The sequence below is a fragment of the Ruditapes philippinarum genome, unplaced genomic scaffold (genome assembly GCF_026571515.1).
Source record: "Ruditapes philippinarum isolate M1 unplaced genomic scaffold, ASM2657151v2 ctg632_1_1_1_1, whole genome shotgun sequence".
Lineage (NCBI taxonomy): Eukaryota > Metazoa > Mollusca > Bivalvia > Venerida > Veneridae > Ruditapes > Ruditapes philippinarum.
In genome coordinates, this window is record NW_026855964.1 from 172,757 (window position 1) to 192,536 (window position 19,780).

General features: G+C 31.2%; 1 protein-coding gene across 6 annotated transcripts; it reads left to right on the forward strand.

Moving 5' to 3' along the window:
* Positions 1-5,676: 5,676 nt before the first annotated feature.
* LOC132744981 (uncharacterized) lies at positions 5,677-18,920 on the forward strand. 6 transcript variants are annotated; one of them, XM_060733807.1, is made up of 11 exons: positions 5,677-5,896; positions 9,212-9,610; positions 10,479-10,563; positions 12,406-12,450; positions 13,424-13,564; positions 14,397-14,420; positions 14,823-14,906; positions 15,455-15,586; positions 16,629-16,709; positions 18,316-18,411; positions 18,788-18,920. In XM_060733807.1, exons 2-11 carry the CDS (start codon positions 9,398-9,400, stop codon positions 18,838-18,840), a joined length of 954 nt encoding a protein of 317 aa, XP_060589790.1. In that variant the 5' UTR covers positions 5,677-5,896; positions 9,212-9,397; the 3' UTR covers positions 18,841-18,920. The 6 variants fall into 6 exon arrangements, with proteins under 6 accessions (XP_060589790.1, XP_060589792.1, XP_060589791.1 ...); XM_060733809.1 differs by having other exon boundaries at positions 5,678-5,896; positions 9,501-9,610; XM_060733808.1 differs by lacking the exon at positions 5,677-5,896 and adding an exon at positions 6,001-6,162 and having other exon boundaries at positions 9,501-9,610.
* Positions 18,921-19,780: the final 860 nt, after the last annotated feature.

The window sequence follows — 19,780 nt, forward strand, 5'->3', positions numbered from 1 at the left end:
TTTATTATTATTTTATCAATTTTGTTTGGCCGGTATTATTATTAAGTTGAGACAACTAATTTAATATGCATGTAAACTCAGTCCTTATGCAATTTATTGGAATATATCACAAATTTTACAATTAATTTAAATACTTCATACATGACTAAATAATACATATTTAAACGAAGCAGTAGTTTAGTAAATTGCTGAGCACTTTTTTCAATCATATTTTTTTCTCTACAGAAGTGACGGATGGTCCGTGGACACTGACTCCTCAGGATTGTCACTACAGGCATGACCTTCAGGAAAAATGCAAACGTCCAAGACACAGGTTTGTATATTGAATGTCATAGTTATAAAAATACATGTAATTTATAAAGATGTTTTAGTTATAAAGATGTTTTTAGTTTATAAAAAATTTTGAAAACGGTTACAAGCTTGTATTTAACCGAATCGCTAGGCAGGGACAGTTGGGGCGTGGGAGGGGACTATCATCCATAAACGGTATATAACTAGTCTGAAAACTTAATAATGAATTCATAATACAGAGTGATTACTTAATTTAAGAAAAAGTACTTGGAAACTGCATTTATATACATTATATAAAAATAATCATGATTACCCAATACAAACGTGCAGTTTTATAGTTGTTTTAAAATAACAATAGTAACAAATTTACAGATAGTAACAAATTCAAATGGTTACAAAATGAAATGAAAAAATCAGCTTTTAAATTTTAAATGTTATTATAAAATAAATGGGCACTAAAATATCTTGTAATATACCAAACACAGTCCTTACTAAAATATTCACAAATTATAACACTATATTGGTATTTGTGCCAGCAGAAAAGTATTTACAAACTGAAATAACAACGCTAACGCTAATTAAAATATTAGAAACTTAGAATAAGAATAGTAATTTCAAAATTGAAAAAAAAATGAAAATTTATTTACAAAAAATGTACTTATTTATTTTTGGAAGGGGTTTCTTTTTTCACTTCATAAACAGTTATATTTACTATAAAAACTTTAACAGACCTGACTATATTTCTATGACTGGGCATATTTGAACTTGTCATAAAGAAGGTTGTCCTTTGCACATAATTTCTGTCGAAACGTAAATATTGGGTTGATGAAAGCCCCTTATTTCTAGAAAAAAGTATGTTTTCCTTTTTTTATAAAGGGTAAATATGAATTTAAAAACATTTCAATAATAGGTATAGAGCATTTAAGATGCTTATTATCTGGAAAAAATAGAGTTGAATGTGAAATAAATGTGTTATAGAAGTAGCAAAATGAAAACGAAGTAGTATTTTGACTTCCATATAAATTACTAAATCGCTATAAATATACCAATTGCCAAAGGGCAACAGAAGCAAAAGATGGTTTAGGTTATTTGTCAATGAGTTAACTTTTGTAACCTTTAACAGGAAAACGTTTTTGAGAAATAAGAATGAAATCATGGCATGGGCCATATGGGCCTCCAACTTTTCTGTGCATGTGAAACGGCTATTTGGGTCAGGACTAACAAAGACAATACGGGAAACAAATATGGTTTTAACTCACAAATACATGTATAGTTCTTGTACACAGAAAATTTATATATTTATATTACATGTATATAATAAATAAATTATTTGAATTTCCAGGACAACCTTCACCCAAGATCAACTTAAAACAATGGAGCGTGCGTTCCGTAAGGCCCCTTACCCTGACGTCACTGTTAGAGAACGTCTTGCTAAGACGTTAGATCTCAATGAGTCACGCATTCAGGTAAGCTTCAAGAAACTTTAATAATGTCGCCGGCCCTTATTTATAAAATTTAGTTATTCCGTAATTCGGCGATTCTACCCGAGGTCGCGTGCCGGACAGGGGCTTTGCGGCGCCCTAAACCACGTCGTCTTTAAAAAATATATAATAATGCAAATGCATAGGCCGCCTCCCTACTTTACGCCGACAATTTGATCGAACACATGAACATTTTAAACATAAAGATTGAATATATTTTATTTCTTAGATGTTTTACACAGAATCCTTTCATTGCATTTGTTTTGCTTTCATGCACCGTATTGTTTTATACAAAACTTTAAAACAAAGTTAAAACGATACAAAAAAGAAACAAACATAATAAAAAAATAAGATTATGTAAGGACGTTTTCGGCAGTTTTCATATGGACATAAAATGATATAAGCAAAAATTTAAATGGTCAATAGAATTTCTTAAAACCGAAAACAATTTGGGGGTCACCGTCCTCGTTTTTGAGTTATCTGCTCCTGAATTGGATTTTTTTTTGTTTAAATCAAGGGCAGATGATTCACAATAAAGGTAAATTATATCTTTTCTAAACCTGTGACTTTTTTCTTAAAAAATGACCTATTTTTAAAAAAAAATTAAGACCCTTTATTCGAACAGAAATTAGATATGAAATTACCCGTAATTATGTATTGTGATCAACAATAAAAAGAAAAACATAATCCAGAAGGAAAAACAAGATTTTATAGACAGACATATAAGTTATCTGCCCTTGAAATGACCTCAAATAAGTAACAAAAATCTGATTTAAGGGCAGATAACTTTTAAGTGAGAAGGTTGACCCTTAAAATGTTTCTATTATCATATTCAAACAACATGCCAAGTTTTAATAATGTCTATTGAACAGTTTTAATTTTGCTTATATGCCTCTAACATGAAAACTCCCGAAAAACGTCCCATAAGCAACAAGAACAATGCGGTAATTCACTTTTTAGGTACATGTACATGTTATTAAAAATATCACTTTGAATATTAACATGCGTACTTTAAAAAAAAATTCAGATATTGGTTCCAAAACAGGAGGGCAAAATTGCGCGATAAAGGGCTGGCCCCAAAAGTTGAAGTGGAAAATATTGATAATGGTCGGTAATAACTTTTTGTTTAAAAAAAAAACAATAATTTTTTTGTTTACAAAAACCCTAGCATCGTTTCTTAAACTCTTAGGGCATTGGGGACTCAATTTTTTTTTTTTTCTTTATTAATTTTGTTTAAAAATTTATATAGAAAGAGCGGTGTGTGTAGGATTCGCACCGAAAATTGATATACATGCATGTATTGAAAAAATTTTAAATACATGTAAAAAAAATTTTGTTAAATTCTATTATTTTCTTGAAATTTAAGTTGATGACGGAAAAACCGGGCCCCCACAATCAAAAACCCTTTAAAACTCACATTTTGCCCGAATTTTTCCGACGACATCAAACTTAAACAAATAGACATCCCCAAATATTCCCTCTCCCCTGAAAGGAGTAAACCAAAATGGGAGCCAAAGGAGAGTTTTCCCGGGGAGAGATGCTTGGTAAACCCGTTTATTTGTTTTTATGAACCCCTGTTTTCACGCCGCATTTTCGGGGGACCCCCCAAAACCGCGCAAAAGGGGCTCCATTTTCTATCTCGCTGCCACCAACATAATCTGGCAATAACTGAAGAACAAGGAAAAGTCGAAAAATGATTATTTTTTTATTATTTTATTTGTAAATATTTTTAATTATTATTATTTGTGTACATACCACAAGGCATAAGTTCCCTTCATCCTTCTGTTCTAACAATACCTGATGTTTTTGCATGCTTTTACGACACCGTTTTCCCTAATGAAATCAATACTTTGATGCATTGTTCCTTTTTCTTATTATTTAATTTTTTTTTTTTCATAAATTAAAAAAAAATTAAGTTTATTAGTTTTAACACAAACTTCAACATTCTGGTTTAAAGCTATATAACTCTATGTTGAGCTGGGAAATGTGCAATATATTAAATTTCTTTCTAGAAAATTAACATTTTTTGTTTGTGTTCATAGAAATTGTGTATAATTCTGTACAAATTGAAATTGCAATAAAGATTTTATTATACATGTAATTATAGCACTTATGTTTTTCCTATGATTATCAAGGGGGATAACTTATTTCTTTCCCGTCAGTCCATAATTACTTCCCTTCACTTTGTAAAATGGTTATCAAAAACAGCAAATTGTGTCAATAAACAGCGAGATAAATAGTTATGTATTTCTTTAAAGTGTCAATCAAGCACAAGTTTGATTCGTTGGCAACAAAACGCTCGGTTGGAATCTGGACCTTGTTAAAGAAACATTATATAACGTACGGGATAAGTCCTGTTAGCAATTTTATATTTTCATCAGTACATTTTTTATATTTTCTTCAGTGATTTATTATTTTTGCATATTTTAAGATTCAAGATACTCAAGATTTTATTCATTCATCAGCCATGTAATATGCATTAGATTTGGACAGGAAGAAAAATCACATAATTATGCACAATTGTGAAAGTTCAACAAAAGTGACAAATACAAAAAAGAACTAACAGAAAAGAAAAAAAGACATGTTAACAGTACACAACCCAGTATACAAGAATGCCCTCTCGCACCGTTAAACATGCTGATTTCTTTCGTTTATTGTCATTATATACGTTATGATAGTTTGAGGTACCTGCTGAAAAATTCCTTTCAGGATACGTCTTGATAATGGTGTTTTACATTGCTCTTTGTTGGTAAAGAAAACTTGAAAGTGCGTATTGATTTTACCTTAGTTGAAGCTGCAAAAACGTCTAACATCAAAGAAGATCGAGGTAAAGGGCGTATGAATTTAACGGTCTACTTTTTTCAGGCTAATTGCGCTACTTCCGCGGCGGAAATAAGAAGCCCATTTAAATTGCATTGTGTTTTTTTTTACTATTTGTATGTGCCATTTACTCTACAACCCTGTAATTAAACTAATGCGTTAAAACGGCATTGGCAAATTTGTGTGTTATAAAAAAAACCCAACCATTTGACAAATTGCTACAAATCAAGATAAAATCGGGAATTGGTTGATAGTATTATATTTGTGTTGAATGACTTATGTTTTAACAAAACATACTGTCAACATCGAGCCGCTGTATTTTTTTAAACAACTACAACCCGAACAAAAGTAATTTTCGAAAGAAATGATAAATACCACTGCATTGCAATAAATGACACTATTTTTGTTTGAATATTTACATTTATGTGTAGTCTAATATACAGTCAAGTCATTCCTATCTAAGAGTTAAATTTAATTCAGATATGTGAATGTAATCTTAAATGATATTTACGATCTTAGTGGTATTTAAATTAACATGTAAGGTATCCTAAATAAAATAAAATATACCACAAAAAACTGCACGCAACATTTTAATTAGGTCATAGATCAGGTTTTCTACACACCTTTTGCCCCACAGCCCGTTTTATGGGCTGCTTTTTTTTACTGGAACTACTTTCTTTCCACTTGAGTTGTTATTACGACTAAATGATCTAAATATACCTTGCTTTACCATTGAGAGAGGTATTCAATATCTTTTTAAAATATTTTTAATAGTCTAATCTTTAGCGCAACAAAATCTCATCTTTTTCGTTCAATAAGAATGCCTAAATAAGGAAAATTCTGACATTCAATTTCTCATAAGCTATTCTCAATAGCGTCAATTTAACCATTCATTTTTAACGTAACGTCTATCTGGATATACATGACGTTTGCCAACGAAAAGTAGGTCATTAAACGTTTATTTTTTCATAATAGTATTAAACTATTACATAATATCGTCACGTGACTTAAATCCATATCGCGCTGTAGTACAATATGTATCATCGGGTTTTCCACAGACATTTTATACGGGCTGTAAAATAACTGTGAAACAAGACGAAAAAAAACAATGATGAGAAATAATTCTGATTTAACATAAAACTTTGCAAGGTGCCAACGTTTGTTTACGCACATTTTTTCGTGAAACATTACATATTGTGTACTTTTAAATGGATTTTAGAATAAGTGATTGTCTTAAACAAATGCAATTGTCTTTTGAATGGAGTCACCCTCTTTCAACAAGAAATATCCGTTTTTGAGACCGGGTAAGTACGAGTTGATAAATAACAACAGGAATAATAAGTTAAGTATAATATTCAAATAACTCTTCTTATTATCTTAAATCTTAAATATTTTGTTAAATTGATTGATCAATTTTAGAAAAAATACGTGCATATATTTATGTAATCACTTTCTTTAATTGTCAGTTTTAAAGGAGAATTAAGTGGTTAAATAATTTAATAATTCAAACAAATGCCTCTACCGGAAGGACTAGACATGCTAATGGAAAAGAGCTACGCGGATTCGCCAGGTAAATTTCATACCATCTTCAACTACTGTACGCTTTCGATAATATAGAAATTTAAAAAGAATAGTCATCCCTTAAAGAACGTTAATCAGACGATCGATTGCTAGACAGTATTTCAAGCTATCAGTCAAGTAGTATTTTTGCACAGTACTAAGAATAAGCGGAAAATGACGGAAAACGCCGCACTTTTACTATTATATGGTGAAGGTGCATTCTCCTGGCATAAATGTTTAAGATTATGTAATAACCATACTGTATAGCAAATATAAAAATATCGTTGGCCTTAGAAATAATCTGAAAACAAACAAGCATATTTTTATAAACAACAATAAGTTCATTTTTTCTCTACATTCAGACAATCTACCCGCTTGAAGAAAGTAGGCCCTTTTGGGGGGAAGGGGTAGGGGGTACGTTTAATACTATTATGGGTCCGCGTTAAATTTGATGAGTCGGCAGAACGTTTTTGTTTATGAGATAAGTTCGTGAGCCAGTTTAAGATGAGTCAACCCCCCCCCCCCTCTTAGATTGAACGTCTCCACGAGCCATCATCATCTCCATGGGTCCGCTTACGAAACAATTACTCCATAATTTAACTTTTTGTAAGAAATTCATTGAGTCCATGAGCCCTTTCTATGTAGGTCCGTAAGTCTAATTTAGATAAATTCGTAAGCCATCTTTAAATAAAAGATGTCAATGGACACGCTGTATAAGTTAAGTAGGATGTGTCATACATGATATGATGAGTACATTGTCGGACTTTTGATAATATGTGGTTATGGTTCCACTTCAGGAAAAAATAAGTGTTCATGGTTCTTTTTTACTGATTATACGGTCATGGTTCAGCTTCAGATATCATGTGTCCATTGTCCGACTTTAGATATCATGAGTTTATTATTCCACTTAAGAAAAGAATGTGTCAATGGTTCAACTGTAGATGCCACGAGTCCATGTTTTCAGTCTAGATTCGATGAGTTCATATTCCGCTTCACACAGTCTTTGGTTCTGCTTTAGATGTGTCCATGGGTCCGTTTTGGATAGGATGAGTCTTGCCCCAGTTTATAAAGTTGTGTCCATAAGTTCGGTTTTAGATAAGTCCGTGGATATAGGGCCATGTATATATACTTAAGACACAGTCTTGTCAATATTAAAGTAACTTAGCGTCGTGTCTCAATCTAACACTTATGGTTCAATTGCCAAACTTTAACGATCATGAAAGAAATCCAAAGGATCTGAAAACAAACATTTATTTCTCGTTCTTTTTATTATTATTATTATCGACGAGCACTATTGAACTTTTCAACTAAGATATGAACGTGGTTTCCAAAGATATGTATACACTAATAGACAACTATATCTGGATTTTGTAAACAATGTTAGATAAGATTAATTGATTTTCAAGTATCATCTCTTCTTTGTTTTAAATGAAATTAGCTGTAAAAATCGTTATATCGATTACTGATCACATCAACCCCCACCCACTGTAATAACATGGCCAATTAATGAATTCATTTTAAGAGATGTACGGTTCGATTTACATATTATCATCGGTGTTGTAAATTTAAGAAACTGTATCTCAGATTCTATTTATATGGCAAATATTTATTTAGCAATACGACCAATGAATTTGAGTTATCGGTCGTGTCCTTAAAAAATAAGATAACTCTCAAAAAGAAGATAACTCAAATAGTGTATTCAAAACAACTTCTTACAAGAATGTCTCTGACTTTTGAGTTTATACGTGGAACTAACTGTCATTCTTAGAGTCACTCTTTATCAGTTTCAACATCTAAAAGATCCACCACTTAAGATATCTACTTTTGGTCAAATGAAACTCGTTTTAAAGTTGCATGCCTCCAGATGAGCCAAAATATTTCAATGAAATCAAGCATGAGCAAAATGTATAAGACTTTAGGAAAACTTCAAGTAATAATAAGCATGTCATGTGCGATTGATAGCTAATTTTTCAGTAATTATATCTATATTTCTACTGCTTTTCTAACGCACTTAGACTTTTTTTGCATATTTTGTCCACTTTTTGGTAAGAACCATCATGGAATTTAAGAGCCATTGATAATGTGCAAACTGCTTCGTTTTTGTTACTTTACAATTTTATACTAAAAACCAGCATGAATCTGGTGGCCTGCTGCTTTAAGTCCTTAAAAGTGGTTAAATCACACTATATATTCATGGAAATAAAGCGCTTTATTCGAATCCCTTTAGATATATATAATTACATATCAATAAATAATAGAAACTCTTGAGGAAAAGATTTTGAAATAATGAGATTTAGATAAATATAAATCAAAATAATAACGTATGTTTATTTTGTTATAATTATATATATTTGATAAATGCAATTATGTATCGAGGTAAATTACAATTAACCACTCTCAGACACTATTATTAGTTGACATTCTCGACTTAATTGGGAATTTATAAATGCATAATATTTAAACATAAATTATTTGCTTTGTAATATACGTGGCAAAATATTTTGGTATGAAAAATATTGAATGGAAAGACTATTTAATCAGGCGGCCGATGTCAAATCTGTCGTATTGTTTAAACAGTCAGCTCTTCAATATTATCACTGATATTTATCTAGTTCTATGTGTTCAAATTATCAAATATCCAACACTTAATGAATAACACACAATCTAGTTTATTGCGGTGTTTTGCGCTATCAAATTCATACAGCTACCATAAAATGGTTCGTTACTGATATAATATGTGTAGGAAATACTTTAAATGGATAGGAATAAAATGAAAACAAGATTTAAACAACTGCGGGTAGTGATTTGTGGATTTCTATAACAGAACTTCTTTTTTGTTTAAAAAAAATGGAAATATCCGGACAGGAATTTTATTCTTTCTTAATTTGGTGGTGGATTAATTGCGATGTATATTTTTTTTTAAATAATGGTGTAATCAAAGCAATTTATACGGAGATGTCTTAAAGATATGAATAGTATATTCATATATTATTTAATAACTTAGAATAATTTATTTCAAATAAATGCCACATACAAAAGTTATTCGTCATTTTCAAAAGCCTCGTGCTGCCATTAAGGGACCGGTCGGACGGTATATAATCCGTATAGACGAGCCAGAGGGGCTTGAAATCGGCTCAGAGACAAACACGCCGAGGAATCCAACAGTTCGTTTAAAGGGCTCTATATCAGCGATAAACCCCGTTGCTAGTCATATTCTCAGGCTGAAACGTAGTAAAAAGAACAAAATGAGGCAAGTGAACATTGAGTTTAAGGGAATGGATACCGACAGATCGTCGGCAGGCGACAAGGATCATTTACCGCCGTTGACGACGACACTTACATTTTCAGATTATCTGTGCAAGTGGTGTTTAACATATGTTGGTCAGCGTCGGCAGTTCTGTTCAGCCGATTGCGCCTCACAGTTCAAAATTTGTCAGAAGAGACGAGATCAGAAACAGGTAATTACCCTTTTATTAAATGGACTGGTCCGACTGCCATTTTTTGGAACCATCTATTATCATTTTAAGGGATATCGAGATGAAACATTCGAAATTGTTCAGACAACATTATGGAACCTGTGGAACCTGGACTAAGATTCATAGAAAGTCCAAAGTGTATACAGAAAACAAACTTTAGGACTAACTTAATACCGTTTAAAAACACATTTTTATCTTCAGTCAAACAATGTAGACTATAAATAAATGCATTTTCCCTGAGAAAAGTTAAGAATTACAACGACAGACCGGTTTCATTCGCTATGTTTTTAAAATGCCTATCAGCACTGCTGTTCAGAACTTAATAGCCATAAGGTAGGAATCATAAGTAAGGAAATTTTCTTTAAAACGCAAAATTGTCTCAGTTTAGGTATTAAGACTGATTTCAGACTTAGGACTTTGTATGAAACGCAACCAAGGTCAGACTTACTGCACTGACTGTATACCTGTTGCAAAGACTTATAATCACTTTCAGTTTCAGAAGAATAAAAGTTAAGGGTCTAATTTAATATTCAATTACCTGGATATGTTTGTGCTTAGTTATAAAAAGGTTGCGAACAATATACGTATTCTGGAAGGAAGATTATGATACCTGCACTTTTCGGAAGTAAGTCAAACCTTTTTGGCAAGTGTATTTAAATATAAGATGTATTTTATTGCAAGTATATTACAACGCGGAACCTATCAGCTGACCTCAAGAATAAAAAAACAATACAAATTGATCCTCAAGTTGCCTAATACAATGCTAGGGTGTGGTAGAAACAGATATTTTAAAAAAGAATAATTTATTCAAGATGTTAATAATTTCTCAAATCTAATAATTTTATTTCAGAATCTTAACATATCTGTGGATTACTATGGTAACGTGAAACTGAGTATACAAGGATTGCCTATATCGGCAAACGAACACGCAGAAGGTAATTGTTGTTGTTGTTCTTTTTTTTTCTTTCTTGTTTGATATTCAAAAACAACACCAACAAAATAGTCTTTTTCAATACTGGCTTATCAATTACTTATTTCTTTTAATATGTATAGGTTAGTGTTTAATAATACGTATTAACAAAAATAATTGGTCAAGCCTGCCGCAGGCAGGCGACCAATTATTTTTGTTAATGCGTATTATTAAACATTAACCTATTTAATGATCAACATTATTTTTTCAACCGAAAACAAGGCATTTCTCTAAATCACTGATAGCTCCGCCCTTTCGCTCTACAAGATGTCTACACCTTGTCAAGTTTCTAACATGTCACATTTAGATAAGCTAAATAAATGGCCCTTTCAACATATAATGGGCACATTTTTATTGAAATGTCACAGAATTTATACCTTTATCTACAGTAAGACTATCATGTTTCTATAAAATATCTGAAGAGGAAAACGATGCAATAAGGTAAAAACAATGGAGTTAATGAAATGTGTATATCCTTTTAAAATAAATGGAAAATTTGAGAAAAATACATTAAAGATTATTAATTGATACAAATTCGTTATTAGCTTCAAGTTATTCACTAACATTTAAAATCCCTATTGATTTGCTCATTTGAAAAACAGTTCATTTTTTTTTTATTTTTCTGTGTATCAATTTAGGTTTACAGGTGGAGGGGGTCCATTTACAATGAGTTTTCCAGCCAAAAAATGTAATCATTGTATTCTTAATATCAATGATTGTTAATGCAGTTCATTCCTATCAAGTGAAAAAAAAATGTTTGGGAAAATATAAAGTTTAAAACACTCAGCAATTTATAGCAGACATTTTTCTTAGAGTTAAAAGGATATAAAAAGGTCACTATGTAATCATTTGTCTCTGCGTGCCCAACATGTATTATCTATGTAATAAATCAATTTATTGTATCCTCACATTTAGAAAGCCTAATATTTTTTTTACGTTCTAACCTTTTTATTTTACAATTCAGAGTGTAAACCATACCTCTAACTCCTCCCTAATATAATGCATTATTGAAATTTGTTAGACTGCGGTTAGGCGACAGATTAAGTGAATTTTATTTAGTTAGTACACATTAACCAAAGTTAGACTTGTCAGAAATTTGAAAAATACTGCAATGTGATTGGACAAAAAATAATGTTGATCATTAAGGCTTTGAATATATTAACATCATTGATGAAATTGAGGCTAATTGTGTGACGAAACTTCCGTGATAATCAAAAAATATATCGGTTATTGCGGTTTTGTTGTTGTTAATGTTGGAAAACGTTCAAGGTGTGGAAAAAAATCGCCTTGTTTGTTCTATCAGTAACTTAATCTTTTACTTGCCAGAACCGTAATTAATGATCAACATTATTTTTTGTTTTTTATTTAACTTATCTAAATGTGACATGTTAGAAACTTGACAAGGTGTAGACATCTTGTAGAGCGAAAGGGCGGAGCTATCGTGATTTAGAGAAATGTCTTGTTTTTGGTGGAAAAAATAATGTTGATCATTAAATTGGTTAATGTTTAATAATATGCATTAACAAAAATAATTGGTCGCCTGCCTGCGGCAGGCTTGACCAATTATTTTCGTTAATACATATTATTAAACACTAACCTATACGTAATTAGCCTTTGCATCGTGTATATGCCAGACCAGCCTGCACACCTGCATATTCTAACCATATGATCTGTACTGCTGGAAGCTTTATTTTGATATCAAAATCCCATAATTTATAAATGGAGTGTTCCGAATTTTAGGAGGTTAAGGGTGCAAATTGATGTCAAAGTAAGTCATAATAACAGATAAATATTGTACTTTTTTCAGATGGTGCAATAGGAACTACTTTTCCTGCAATAAGTCAAAATACTGGTAAAAATTCAACTTATATTATCATATGTAGAGTCATATAATGAATTCACATGACTTATTCTATAAATAGACCATTTAGTCTATAAATAGAAAAAATAAACATTTTAAGAACAAGATTATTTTAATATGGGTTAATTCCTTTTAAATCTTGATATGATTAAAACAAATCTTGTAAGACTGTTACAAAATTTACGCATCTAATGTAAAGCTTCACACTTAAAAAAGTAGGAATTGGGAAAATAAAATTCTAAAATGACAAAGGATTCTGCCTCGTCTTACAAGGGCCTAAAACCATCTGGAATTTCAAGAATATCAGCATACATGCAGAAATACCGACGAAGCCAAATGTAAGTTGCATAGATTTAACTAGCAAAAAAAAATCACACAAAAGCTAATACGGTTTTAAGACTGCCTTAAAATATTGTAAATATAGTATTTTGTATTTTTTTGCAAATCTGTTGTACATGATAAATTTTGAATTGTTTAAATATCATTCGATGGTAAAACTTGTTGCGCTATTGTGTCAATGCGGGCCTTGAAAATGACACATCGGTTCAACAAGGTTGTTTTATTTTGGCAACAAAGATGTCCAACTCTCAGTGATGTGGAAATTTGTAGGGATTTTACCCTTGGACTGTCCCGACGGTGCAGGACCTTTACACGAGGATTAAAAATAAAAGTCCAAGTCCTTAATATTTTTCATTTAAGGACAGAGCCACCATTAACTGGCGCAAAAAGCTCCAACTCCGATGAATTTACTTTTATGCTCGTTCACAGATATATATCACTGCGCAATATGAACATACGTGTATATACTATTTATATAGTTGTAAATATATACACAAAGTCTTCGATATCTTCATTTTTGAAATTTATCTTGGTGTACTAAACCCACTAAATACTTCGTCGGTTGTTGGAATTATTTGCAGTACACCAAGGAGAAGTTTCGTTCACTTCTTTCTACATTATTCAGGAGCCGGTGGCCGGCATAAACGCCGACGGAAAAGATGTCGGAATTGTGCTAAACTTCTTATGGACGTGGAGGAGGAGGAATTTTGCGATGAATCTTGTCAAGAAATGTTTATAGATCGAACTAAGAAGGACGACTTTGTCAGTAAGTATCATTTATGAATACTTCATAAGTATGCATTAAAAATCTTGCAGGGGTACTTCTATGGGATAGTACGATACATAAGTCAATTTTAATCTTTAGTCTGCCACAGCATTGCCGAGCCGATGCCGTGATTTTGTTTTTGACGTTAAAACGGCGTCATTTCTGACTTGAAGTGCCGGAACATTTAGCGAGTGCAAAACTTAACGTGATACATGTACAGAGTAAATAAAGTAAGTAAATAAGGTTACAAAAAGTTATTATCATATTTTATTTAATCCTTACCTTGCTGGACCCAATGTTAAACTGACTTTTGCCAAGCCAGTCTGCACAAGCTGTTGTCTGACCACGCTCTATACTTTTTGTCACGATTGGGATATGTTTTCACAAATTTATTTTAGTTTGATTGTGTTGGAAGCTATAAGCTTATTGAAACACTATCGAACCAACCAGTACTAAGCAATGAATGTAAAGTTTCTTGCTTAAGGAAACAACGGCTTGACTCTAACAGGGCTTGAAACCACACAGTCAGCAACCCCTAGATTACTAGTCCGACGCGTACAACAACTCGGCCAGTCGCCACACATGTGCCACTGGCATTGTGAACACCATTACACTTTGAATTGGCTATTCTAAATTCAAAGCAAATCCATATAACACATTCAGCAAGTTAATTTTTAATAATAGTGTGTGTAAGTGCTTACTTAGTTCACTATCACCCTTTGCTGCATTGTAATAGACGCCATGTGTAAAACGCAAGTGTCTTTGCTTTTTCTTTGCTTTCCTTAATTTCATTTGCACATGTCCATTTTCATGCTTTGTTACTATTTTTCAGATATTTTTCAACAAAAAGAGGCAGGTAAGACTGAATAAAACCTTAACACATTTCCCTGCCTTGCAATCAAGATATTGATAAATCTTTGTTCTTTTCTGTTCAGATGTTGAAAAAAATCTGAGTATATCTGTCTAACTTATACTAAGTTCTGAAAATTTGACTATAACACAATCCGTCACAATGGCCATACCTGTTTTCGAATCATTCTTCTCCAATCTCCTTTCATTTCTTTCTTTTGCATGATCGGCAAAATCTGTCCCTTTGTTATAAAAATGTATAGTTAACAAAATCAAAAAAGTATGGAACGCAATAAATTGTAGTTGCATTATTTTTAATTTTTTATATGATAAATATTAACGAGAACTAATTCATATTTATCAAACTTGAAACGTTTTTATAAATATTATGTTTTCTTCCAAACTAAAGCCGAACGCCGACGGATACGGAAGTGGTTGACAGACGCCCAAGATCAATATACAAAACAAGTTGGGGACGGTTACTCAGGACCAGGTAAGCAATAACATAATACAATGTATTCAACTTTCATTTTTAATTTCAATACTGAATTATTTACTCAAATTTTAATAGAAATATTAAAATCATTATGGTAAAAATATGTTTAAAAAGTATTCACATATATAACTTTGCCATTAGTGACCTTACCGTACAACATCATGTTAAAGGTTAGTATTCATTAAAATTTGTGTCATAAAGGAAAACCTGGACTCTATAAAATGATTACAAACGGATTAAACTAATAAAATGTGAACAAGATAACATGCGAACAAGATAACATGTTATTGTTTTAAATTAGTAAACGCATACTTTAATTACTGCAATATTTAAGGTATATTTTACAGCGATTTTATAAATCTAATAAATATTATAATACATGTGGGTGTGTGTCTTTAAAGGATTAAGTTTGATGGTTATATATATTCAAAGAAAAATATTGTATGTGAAAATGTTTCTAACTTTCTAAAAAATGGGGAAATTAAGTGTGGTATAGGATTGTCTATTTATTGGCAATGTGTTTTAATACTTTGTGATTCTCACAGAAGGTGCAGATATAACGAGTGGACCGGCTGCCCTTAATCCGCTTCCGGTTACAAGAACTCCCATTCCGCCCATCCCATCCGTTGTTCCACCCATACAAATACCTAACACAGAATCTATAAAACGGCCTAAAGGTATCAAGGCGTGTGACATAACGTGATTGCTTTGTGTGTCTTGAATAGACTAACAATTAATAGTTACAGGTTAACATTAAATTTTGCAAACCCGTCTATATATACCTAATATAAAAAAAAAACTCGCATTAGGCTAAAAAAATTAAGGTCATTAACTAAAATAAATTTGTTTGTTAACATCTGAAACTTACACCAGAGCAAGTATATAGTCTCTCCTTTACAAGCATCCAAAATCTTTTGCTTTCACAATGCTTCAGAAACCAAGATGGCGTCCAATATGGCCGCCGATTTTTTGCAATACAGGAATAAAATCTCGCTCTCATACACAAAAGGTATAAGTTTCTGATTTGGATAACAGTTTTGATTAAATGGCACTCAGCAATTAGGCTATTTGTTTTTCTTTTTCTTAGTAGATCTTGCACTAAATAGAACCCAAAACAGCATGCATTTCTTAAAAATTTAGTGTATCGACCCAATGTTATTATATATCAAAGAATAAGTTTGTTGTGTGTACATTTTTAACCGTTTTTAGGTCTAAACTATGAAATATGAGAACAGTGAAATACTATTTATCATTAATAAGATATGTCTCTAGTCGTATATCACTTTACTAATACTTGTGACTTTAAATAGCTTTTCATTTTTTGCCTTTTTTCCATTTGCGTGAATTTGAACACTTCTGCACAGCACAGATTAACGACTGAATGCTGTTTGCCATTAATATCAATTGATGCTTATATATGTTTAAACGACAATTTAAGTATTTAATATTAAAATAAATCATGTTTTAAAGTGTTTTCTTTGAAAAATAATTGCTAGAAACAGGTTTAAAGCATTCCGGAGTAACAGATGCTGTAAGTGATGAAATAAAAGAAAATGTTACATTAACCAAATGTACAATGAGTAAAATTGCATAAAATCGTTCGGTAGCATTAAGTTGTCATTATATAACTTTTCCTAAAATCGATTACTTCATTGAAAGGTATGTCTAAATCCAGGTCAAGGAGTATTAAACCCTGCACGAATTATACATATATTTCAGAATCGGCAAGAAGTCTAGGGCATGGGTATCCGTTCCGTCGTATTCAACATGTTCCCGAGTCAACATTTCGTCTGCACAGAGGTTTTTTTAATTTTCTAACTAGTATAATATACATGTATTTAAGTAAGCCAAAAACATGGTACATTGTAATTACATTTAAACAAATATTAACAAAACGGAGATTGGAATGAAAATTTGTCAGCTAAATTTGTTATCATATTAATAGATATATACGTATTGTTAAATATTGCTATAAAATATGTAACAGCGAAAATTTGATAATAAAAACTATCGTTGACAGTTCCATTGCTGATGCTGAAATGAATAAGCCAAATTGGTTTTATAATGTTAAATGTATGTTAGCCAGATATGGATTTTTAGAGACATGGTACAATTTTCGTAATATCAATATTGCTAATTTCATTTCAACATTTAAGCAGAGACTTGATTGATGAATTTGTGCAGGATTGTAAAGGAGTTATGGAGAGAAGTAGTTCTCTATTAGTTTATAAAAATATTAAAGATTCCTTTGCTTTTGAACCATATTTAGATAAGATTACTTCAAGAAACCTTAGGACAGCTTTTACAAAAATACGTATTTCAGCCCATAGTCTCCGTATCCAAACTGGAAGGTTTGCAAATAATCAAATAGATAGAGATCAACGTTATTGTCAAATCTGTAACTTAAACATAATCGAAGATGAATACCATTTTGTTTTTGTTTGTCCACAATACAATGTAATTCGTCAAAAATATATAAAGAAATTTTACAGACAAAAACCAAGTATGTTTAAATTTGTAAACCTTTTAAATAGTCAAAATTTTTCAGAATTACTTACGTTTAGCAAATATATTTTCGAGGCTTTTAAAATTAGAAATCAAATTCTTTCAAATGTGCCAATTTAACTTCTTGAAGTATGGTAATTCATTTACAATAATATTATATGCACATTTTAATGATTCCCTTTTTGAACTGTTTATGTATTATATTATAGTTCATACTTTCCATTTTAAGTATCTGTTGAATTCACACATTATCACATAATGCAAGTACATGTGTTTTTTCTTTGTTCTTAAATATGCAATTACATGTTGCTTTTTTGATTTTCATTATATAATGTATGCATGTTGTTTCTTAAGAAAATATAAGTTCATCCATTATTGTGTTATATATAATAATTTCATTCACTTTTCATCCTATATGTATCGTTCAATATTATATAATATGTATTATTCATTGTTAAACACTAGAAACTGTACAGTTTATGTGTAATAAAATCTGTTCTGTTCTGTTCTATCATCGAAAAAAAACCTGATATTGTATGTTTTATATGAATTCAATTATAATTATGTGCTATTAAAATGGTTACTGATAAATGCTGCTAAAACATTGGCCGGTAAAACATACATGTAGTGTGGCACCTTTGGTTAAGCTTAGTGTTGTCACCTTGGTAAATCATAGTGTTAAGCTTTTTATTTAACAAAGTTAAACGTCTTATACGAAGCTTGTTATCAACTTGATGTTTAGAGTGGTTTTAAAAGAAAAAAAGGACGTATACTTAACTATAGGTAGGTTTTAACTGTCCTCAGACACAAATTACTTTGCCGGTTACCAAACGTAATAAAAAATATGTTATATGTGTATGGCAAAATAACGTTCCTACCTATCCTATATTCTCTTTTTCAGATGAAGTTGTAACGGGTGGTCCAGTTACATTAAACCCCATTCCATTACGGAAAGGTCCAATACGTCCTACCAGACGAGATTTAGAAATAGATCCAGGTAAAATTAGTCAAATCTTGCGAAGTTGAATGTAATTTTCCTGTGTTCTTTTTAGCTTTTGTAAGGATTATACTTCTAGTTTTCATCTCGGTACCTATATATACCACGTGATTTTATGCGAGGAAACTCAATACAAAAAGAGTTTCAGACAAACACATATTCACATCACGTCACGTCGGAAAGTAACGTTTACTTTTTTAACACTAAACATGAAAAAGTAAAATTAATTTATCTGGATAAATTAATTTATCTGGATAAAATAATAACAAAAAATTGTCTTAGATTTGGTATATGAAAAAATTATCTCCCTAATTGATCAAATGTAAAGATTTTTGTTGAAGTTTATTTATATATTTATATAATAATGTATTTTCAGATAAACGTCAACTGATGATCGACTTAAAGTGGATTCCGAAGTTCAACATTTAAATGAAACATATACAATACATCGAACATCCATTTACTTCTGACGTCATATGTCTGCATAATTATGAATTTCACATGTACAACCATCGGCTGTGTAAATATGGATTGCGACGTTGCAAGTATGAAGTAAATGCACAACATATTTATTGCAGTTCCACATAGTTCCGCATACGTAATTCATCTGAAGTTTCGCGCACTTCCAAATTTTTTAAGCTCAAACTGTGTTTAGTTTACTTAAGATCAACGTACAGAATTGCAGGAAAACTCACATCGTATTAACTGAAGTTTCAAAAAAGTTTTAAGCGAAAACACACTTTTATTTAATTTTACCCATGAAATATGGTGCTATATCAGCTAAACATACTTCGTATTTCTTAAAAGCAAATATGAATTATAAATGTGACAGTGGGGGGTGGAGTCAAAATTGAAACTGAAGTTCTGCAAAGTTACAAGTACACTCACGACGTATGTAATAATTCAACAGTTCCGCAAAGTTAAGAAACACGTGAATTTACATTAAAACTATACAAGTTCCGTCAAATTACAGGAACATTTTCAGTATATTAATTGAAGTTCCCTGAAGTTACAAACAAACTCACACTTTATTTAAGCAACAAATAAACTCAAAATGTATAAATTTACTGCAGTTCCGCAAGATACAATTAAGTCCCAAATTATTTTTCTGAAGTTCCCTGGAGTTACAAGTATACAAACTTACGACGTAATAACTGAAGTTCCATGTAAACTCGAACATATTTTTAAAGTTCCGCGAAGTTTACATGTAAACTATAAATTAAAATTCCATTACTGTTTATGTGTTTTATTATATACATGTACATTTAATAACATCATTAATTACATGATTAATCTCCCGCTCTTCTCATATACATGTACATTAATGTATCTTTACATATATGTATGTACATGTATGTCAAACGATTAA